Genomic DNA, 8,629 nt, shown 5'->3' with positions numbered 1-8,629 from the left:
GTCCTTCCTTATCCTTTGTGGTGGATTTTACTTTAAAGTCTGTTTTGTCAGAGATTAATATTGCCACTTCTGCTCTTTTTTGATTGTTGTTTGCTTGATATATTTTTTTCCATCCTTTGAGTTTTAGTTTGTTTGTGTCTTTAAATCTAAGGTGTGTATCTTGTAGGCAGCATATAGATGGATCATGTTTTTTTATCCAATCTGCCACTCTTTGTCTCTTTATTGGTGCATTTAGTCCATTTACATTCAGTGTAATTATTGATAGGTATGAGTTTAGTGCTGCCATTTTGATGTCTTTGTTTGTGTGTTGTTGACAGTTTCTTTGTTCCACTTAATTTTGTGTTCTGAGTCGTTTTTCTTTATGTATTTTCATTGTTGTTGATTTTGTATTTGCTGAGTCTTTATGTTTTTCTTGTTTTTTATTTTGATGTGTAGGATTGTTAGTTTCCTTTGTGGTTACCTTACTATTTACCTCTGTTTTTCTAAGTTTAAACTAGTCTTTTATTTCTTTATATTGCCTTGACTTCATCTCCATATGAAAAATCTATGACTACATTTTTTAGTCCCTCTTTTTTGTTTTAATGTTATTATCTTTTACATACTGACATCTCTGTTTCCCTATTTTCAGTATTTTAGCTTTGATTTATTTTTGTGACTTCCCTATCTGGGTTGATATCTGGTTGCTCTGTCCTTTTTTCTAGTCTTGGGTTGTTATCTGATCTTACTGATTTTCTAACTGGAGGACTCCCTTTAGTATTTCTTGTAATTTTGGTTTGATTTTTACAAATTCCCTACACTTCTGTTTATCTGGAAATGCCCTAATTTTGCCATCATATTTGAGAGACAGTTTTGCTCGATATATAATCCTTGGCTGGCAATTTTTTTCCTTCAAGTCTTTTTATATGTCATCCCATTGCCTTCTTGCCTGCATGGTTTCTGCTGAGTAGTCCAAGCTTAGTCTTACTGACTCTCCTTTGTAAATGACTTTTAGTTTATCGCTAGCCACTCTTAAAATTCTCTATCTTTGGTTTTGGCAAGTTTGATTATATCTTTGTGACTTTCTTTTGGGATCTACCTTGTGTGGGGTTCGATTAGCATCTTGAATATATATCTTCTTATCTTTCACAGTACCAGGGAATTTTTCTGCCAACAAGTCTTCAACAATTCTCTCCGTATTTTCTGTTATGCCCCCGCCCCCCTGTCCTGGTACTCCAATCACTCGTAGGTTGTTCCTCTTGATAGACTTCCACATAATTCTTAGGGCTTCTTCATTTTTTTAAATTCTTTTATCTGATTTTTCGGCATATAAGTTGGTGTCAAGTGCTTTATCTTCAATCTCACTAATTCTGACTTTTATTGCCTCAATTTTGCTCCTATTACTTTCTATTGAGTTGTCTAATTCTGAAATTTGTTAATCTTCTGGATTTCTGATGGTTGTCTCTCTATGGATTCTTGCAGCCTACTTAATTTGTCATTATGCTCTTGAACAACCTTCTTAAGATCCTCTATTGCTTTGTCTGTGTGTTCCTTGGCTTGTTCTGCGTTTTGCCTGATCTCCTTCCTGATGTCTTGAAGAGTTCTGTATATTAATCTTTTGTAGTCTACCTCTGGTAATTCCAAGAAATTCTTTCCCTCCAGAAAATTTTTTATTTTGGGAGCTTGCTGACGCCATCATGGTCTGCCTCTTTATGTGATTTGATATTGGCTGTTGTGTCCAAGCCATCAATAAGTTATTATATTTATTTATGTGTGCTTACTGTGTCCTAGCTTCTTGTTTTGTTTGTTTTGATATGCCCAAATAGGCTGCTCATGTGAGCGAGTTTGATTATTGGCACCTTTGAAGCTCTACCATCCTGTCACCAGGTGGTTAGATCTGTCACTAGGTAGCTGAGCCCAGGAGTCTCTTTACTTTTATATGTGGATTCAGCTCAGGTGTCCAGGTAGTCGGTCACCAAGTGTGTGGTGCAGGCTCTTACCTACAGTCCTGGAAAGGCATAGGTGATTGGTGTAGGCACAGATATGTGGCTGAAGTAGGGGGTCACATGCTGAGAAATGCAAAGGGCTGGTGGCTGCCCGAGTGTTTGGGAGGAAAGCATGTCCCTGTTCCCTAGAGCACATAGGTGGGTAGGTTTTGCAGCCAGACTATGAGCACCCAATGCCATTTGCTGTAAGGACTGAGAGGCACCACTTATTCTTGGACCCATTGCAGGTGGCCAGGTGGCGTGGGTGGAGCCACCAGTCCTCAGGCCCCTGATGTGGGTAGATGAAGACCCTGCTTAATGGGCAGAGCAGTGTCAAATGTCATGAAACTGCCACTTCACCATATAGCTGAAACAGTTGAAGTTAGACTTCAGGTATATACCCTGTTGTACTGTGGTAATGACGGCCTACATTGTTGAAATGGGCCCACACATGTCTATGCAGGGGTGAAAAGCATTCAAAGTCCATGGATCCATTATGCCTGTGCCTAGGCAAAGGAGCTGTGCCTACCCTGAGTTCCTGGCTTAGGGGAGCTGGCAGATTATTTTTCCCTGTTTGTTAATTTGTTCCCTCTCCAAGGCCAGGAGAATGGCTCAGGGTACATGACAGGTCCTATTTCTGGCCCAGGGGACTCAGCAATCATTGAAGCTGGCCTGGGGACTGGTGCAGAGCGGGGAGGGGGTAGGTAAATGGGAGAGAGGATTTTCCCAAAGGAGGTGTTTTTTGATCCACAGAGTAGTTCAGGCACAAGTACTTATCTTTTGCCAATTGAGCTCTGCTTTTCACTGGTTCTGGATGCTCAAGTAGACTGCTGCTAGGTCTCTCCCAATGTGGAAAATGCCTCCCAAGCACCACTGCTTGCCTTACTGTGTGCATTGGCTGCAGGGTGCTAGTTCCCCCCGAGTCAGGTCTGGCAACTCCTCGCTGATTCTGAACTGTCTCTCCCTCCCCCTGCCACTCAGTCCGATTCCTCAACTTTGCCTTTGATGTTCAGGGCTCCTAGATTGTCATATCTAATCGATTCACTTGTTTTTTTGGGTCTTTGTTGTAAGAGGGACCAAAGGAAGTGTCTGACTACTCCACCATTTTGACCCTGCCTCATTCACCTATTTAAAGTTAGCAAAAGTTTTAAAATGTGACAACACCCTGTGTAATCAATGTTTGGACAAAAGACCATTCATTCTTACACATTGCTAATGGAAGTGTTAACTTATGGGCTTCCCTGTGTTCATCATTTTGTCTCAATACTTCCATTTCTGTGAATTTATCTCAAATGTTAAATAATTCAACTGTAACTAGACAAGTGAATATTATGCATAAAAACCACAATTTTAAAAAAATTTACTGACTGGGAAATAAAGTATAATGTTAAAATGCTTAGTGAAAAATATGATATAAATAATTTGTAGTGTATGGACAATTTTGTAAAAGTATGAGCAGATAGATACAAAGAGCTGGAAGCAGGTATTAATAGTGATTTTGCTGGGTGACGACTTTGGTTTTATTAAATGAGATTTATGATTTTGAAGTAGCCTTCAATGAACAGTTTTTTTTCTGTATACTTTAAGGCTATTAATTTTTCAAATAATTTTAGTCCAAAACCAAAACCCTGTGCCATTGAGAGAATTCTGACCCATAGCGACCTTCCTTAAAACAGGATTTTCTCTCACTTTTTAGAATTAGACACACTAAAAGTGTTTTGACTGTAAATGTTCCGCATTCTAACTGGGCAAAGTCTATTTACAGAAAATTTAATCCTTGTAGTGTAGAAGTGTTGCCTAAATGTCACATGATTTTGGGCCCTTTTGAATTATGATATGGAAGCACTGAGATGTTAGAAAGATTGCCTTCAGCTACTGGTAACAGAATTGCCATTTAGAGTGACTCCAAAAATACAGGTTTTTTTCTTCTTACATGCATTTAGTCCACTGTAGGTGGTCACTAGTGCTGGTAGTTCTGCAGCTCAAAACATCAGAACCAATATTTGTGTGATTATCTTATGCTTTTTTTTCTCTTGGCTGCAAGATTGCTGCTGCAGCTCCAGCTCAAGCCATCACGTCCATATTTGAGGCAAGAAAGAGGGAAGGGGAAGGGGTTACACCAGCCCAAATAAAAGCTTCCAACAAACTCCCACTTACACCTCTTGGGCTAGGGCTCAGTTCTGGGGAGTTTGGGGAAAAAGGATTTGTCTTTAGAGCCCTATAGTGGGAAGTTGCAATGGAGAAGCTAATTGATGATGACCTCTGGGAGGCCACTAGTCAATAGTTCACTGTGAGTAGAACCCATTCTTGTAATTGTTAATACAATATGTATACATGAATTCATTTTTAAGGTTGGAGAGTTATAATCATTAATTTATCTAATATGAGAAATGTTTATTTTGTTTAAGTCTCTCCAGTATCTCTGCCAAATTATATCTTAGAAAAGAGCATATTAGATATATTGTATATCTTGGGACTTAATACTTAAAAGGAGCTTTCAAAATGTATGAAAATATTAAACCTCATCATTAACATCTAGATTAATTAGTATCATCACAGCAAGTACCAAGCATCTGCCTCTTCAGGAGGCTTTTCTTTCTCCCTTACAAGCACAACAGAGTTGTGCCCCAGCCTAATTACTGCCGTCTTTTGCATTGTCTTTGCTATCCTTCCCAAAGAAGGAAATCAAATTAATTCACAAACTGAAAGAAAAAAAGGATTGGTTTCCCCACGAGAGGACCTACTGCAAGTGGCAAGTCTGAACTTCAGTTTTAATGTTGAAAGTGACAGGTTGGGGAACGTCTTCATCTGCCCTAAGGTCAGGAGAGTATTAGTATTTTGGGTCACTGTTAGTCGGAATCAACTCGACAGCAACGGGTTTGGTTTTTTTATTATTATTATTGTGCTTAAGTGCTATAATCTAACAATTAAATTGTCTTTCTCTGTCCTTTTAAATGTATAATTCTAATGAGTTACATCAGTTTCTTTGTGCCCAAACAAAATGTGCTTCTCAGTAGAATTTTTCAAGACCCTTAAATGTTTACTTTGTTTTTAATTGTACCTGGATTATAAGCAGTTGTTTTTTCTTTGTAAATTATCTTTTTTTCCAGCTATCAATAAGAAATTTTAAAAGCTGCTACTTTCTTCGCTTCCATCCAGTAGTGTCACTAATGGACAAAGCTACAGCAGCGTAAGACAAGGTTGATTCTTTTTGAAGTAATGTGCTTGCCTAATTCATGCAGATTGGCTTTTCCAGGGGAAACATTTGGTTTAGCGAACCATGCAACACTGGATGTGAAGTAACTGCAGCAGTGGCAAAGTGGTAATGTACATGTAACATTAAAAAACAGTAATAACAAAGCAACACTTCACTAGCTTGAAATTTTTTATTGATAATTTTCAGAAGTTCAGTTGTTTTTTTTATTGCAGAAGTAGAAAAGTTGAAACATGTAAGCGAACTAGCTACAAATCACCAAAGAGACTATCATCAATAATTACCGTTGAAATGGAAGAATTTTCAGGAGATGCACCCACACTCCAACACAAGCCCACAGTCTTCCCATTCTTCATTTTCCTTCCTCCCTTTCTTTTGTGGCTACGGCAAGTTGGGAGGATGTACAAGCACTTAAACTGTCTCTGATTGTCTTCGTAGAGTTCCAAGCTGAAAGGTTATCAGAAAAGAGACGTGAAGCTTGGAGGCCTGGGACCTGACATTGAGTCCATCAGAGACAAAGTGAGTGTGATGCACATACTGCATTTTCAGGCTTGGACTCCACCTATCTGTCTTTTAGCAAGACTATATAAAGATGGCCCCTCAAGCCAAGTCTTAATTCAAATATCTCGCTCTGAGTAGAGATGCCTCTGAAGTAGCACTGGTAATAGAGAGCTAGATGCTCCTTTTTCTGTGAAATAAAAATACTTGGCCAATGTTGTTTTATGTATCCACCTCTTAGTTTTGAAGGCCTGAGCAGAAAAGTGGGACACATGTACATGAAAAGAAATGTGAATATTATGTGGTTGTTGGTCTTTCCCAACAAAGATATCTTGATAATTTTGAAGTGTGGCTACAGAGAAGACACTCAGGGTAAGAGTTTCCCGACCCTGAAAAGTGCATCACTTTATTCTCTTTCCTCTAGTGAAAAGACATCTTCATTTAATGTGTTTTAACTGCAGTTGCACTCAAGCATAAAAAGAAAGTATAATTCAAAGTTGGAAGCAAAAATGAAAATAAATTGGGTAAATGCAACAAAGAAGGCTGAATGTGATTCAGCCACTGTTGAGGGAGCACCGAGTGTGCTATTCAGGGATGCCCCTCCTCAGAGAGACACTGTTTCCAGGAGAAGCACTCACTTTGCCATTTCGCCGCAGTCACCCTGCACATGGCAACCCCCCTTCTGCTGTGCTGCTGATACAATATGCCTGGCTCAAGGAGTGTCACTTTAAATAGAGCAGAGAGATCTAGCAGGACCTGTGATTCATCATACCTTTGCTTCTCTGAACAGATGCACAAATTAATACAGCAAAAGGAATATGCGAAACAAGTTAAGGAGTACAACATGAAGACACTATGCATTCTGTCAAAACCGCAAACAGCAAAAACTGAGACGAAATCTGCCATCCCTCGGCAGAAGGTAAGAAATTCCCATAAAGGCATTATTTCTCCTTTCCATCAGAATTAACTCAAAAGGAAACTTTTGTTACCTCATAACATAATAAATTCCCCCATTTTTTTGAACATGAGAGATGATATAGCTACTGCCATCCCTGCAGCTACTCATCACTCACAGGTATGTCACAGTGGCATACATACATGTGGTGCTGTAAGAGTGGCCGTTTTATTCTGAAGTTCATTGCCTTTAATCCTCCACCTGTTTACTTCCAAAGATAGTATTTTAAGTTTGTCACCCACAAACATTAAAGAATAAACTGATTTCTTAGAAGAAATTAGCAATCCTGATTAACTACCAATTTCATTTTCTACCCTTAAATAAGTTTTGAGGAAATCAGTGTCTTCTTGCTGTTTATTGGCTCCTGTGTCAAAGAGAAGTTCTTTATTGTTTCTTTCAAGTTCATTCCCCTACATTTTTCCAAGGAGGAATTCCTGGGTAGTACAGACAGGTAACATACTCGGCTGCTAACCAAAAGGTTGGAGGTTCAAGTCCACCCAGAGGTGTCTCAGAAGACCCAGTGACCTACTTCCAAAATAATCAGCCATTGAAAACCCTACGGAGCACAGCTCTACTATAATACACATGGGGTCGCCATGAGGTGGAGTCGACTCAACAGCAACTGGTTTCTATCTAAGAAAAGTGATTTCATAAAATACAGAGTGTTCTCTCTCTCAGATGGCATCCAACCACAAGTTGTGATGTTAATAAATATATATTATGGAGACACAGAGCTTTGCAGTACAAGCCTCTGCCTCAATCGATCTATCCAATTCTGGCAAGGATGTGGGACCCTTTGCATGAGGGACAAGTGATCCTTTGGTGCTTTTAGGAATTTGTACTTAACGTGCTGTTTCATAGACCATAGTATTTTCTATTTTTTGCCTTTCTTCCTCAGACCTTGAAGACCTCAATCCACTTGATTGAGGTTTCACAGTGCCACTTTTTTTCCTCCAATCCATAATTTTTTCATGAGAAGATTCAAGACAACAAATCTACAATCAGAAATTCCTATATAAATCACCTACATACACTAGGAAGTCTAGAGTTTTTCTATGTTGTGGAGGTTTTCCCCCTTCCAGGATCTAAATATACTGTCCATTCCCATTTCAGCTATCAAGAAGTTCTTATTCAATAACAAAACTGATATGATGGCAGATTTCAAAATCATATTTAGTTATCTCATTTCCATTGTACTGCCTTTCAGAACTGATATCACAAAAAAAGGACTACCTTTTGTCAGCATCTAGGTTTCTATAGATATACTAAAGAAAAGAAAAAGTAATTTTCAACCTCTAATAATTTCTAGAGTTCTAAGAGCCTAGGAACAAGAATAACTGATGTAATAGAGGCTCAATTTTATATCAGCTACAGCATTGTCTCTGGTTGCAAACTCTTTGGATGGAAAATCTCTTGCTATCTCTTTAATAGAAGTTTGGTTTTAATAAGACTGCCAAAAACTAAATAGAAAAACACATTAGACAATCTATTTCCAAACACTTGAATAAAACTAAGTTTTATGAAGAAAACATCCCAAGGACACAACTGTATGTATTAAACTTTTGTTTTCCACAGCATATTGTTTTGTGGCTAATTTATTTTGTTTAAACCGTGTGTTATATCACAGTATTTGCATTTTCCATTGGATCTCAATCTGCATCTATGTCTTAGGGAAGTGGCTGTAGCAGTAATCTCCATTTATATTATAAATAAGCATCTCCAAAGACTAGATTTAATTTTAGAAATCTCGAGCTCACTTCTCATTTCAACTAAAATTTTATCTTTATGCTTTTAGGCTTTGGAATATGCTAAGACCATCCCGAAGCCCAAATCATCAAATCTGACTGATCATGCATCAAAGGAAACAAAAAATCCAGCCTCTACTGGAAAGGAAGACAGTTTACCTAAAATCCCACTGTTGGAAATGCTGCAGAGCAGACACGAAAGAGAAAAACGGGCTGTGGCTGCTTTCAAAGTCCTTCACATTGTGTAGACAGCATA

General features: G+C 38.4%; 1 protein-coding gene across 1 annotated transcript in view; it reads left to right on the top strand.

Annotated features, from left to right (window-relative positions):
- The window catches only part of JHY (junctional cadherin complex regulator), an 80,931-nt gene extending 72,302 nt beyond the window's left edge, over window positions 1–8,629 (top strand). The window contains exons 7-9 of the mRNA XM_023742972.1: window positions 5,614–5,694; window positions 6,464–6,592; window positions 8,424–8,629. Coding sequence (XP_023598740.1) covers window positions 5,614–5,694; window positions 6,464–6,592; window positions 8,424–8,621 — 408 coding nt within the window. The 3' untranslated portion in view covers window positions 8,622–8,629. The remainder of the gene's footprint in view (window positions 1–5,613; window positions 5,695–6,463; window positions 6,593–8,423) is intronic.

Source organism: Trichechus manatus, unplaced genomic scaffold, assembly GCF_000243295.1.
Source record: "Trichechus manatus latirostris isolate Lorelei unplaced genomic scaffold, TriManLat1.0 scaffold00227, whole genome shotgun sequence".
Lineage (NCBI taxonomy): Eukaryota > Metazoa > Chordata > Mammalia > Sirenia > Trichechidae > Trichechus > Trichechus manatus.
This window is presented reverse-complemented; position numbering and strand designations above follow the sequence as displayed.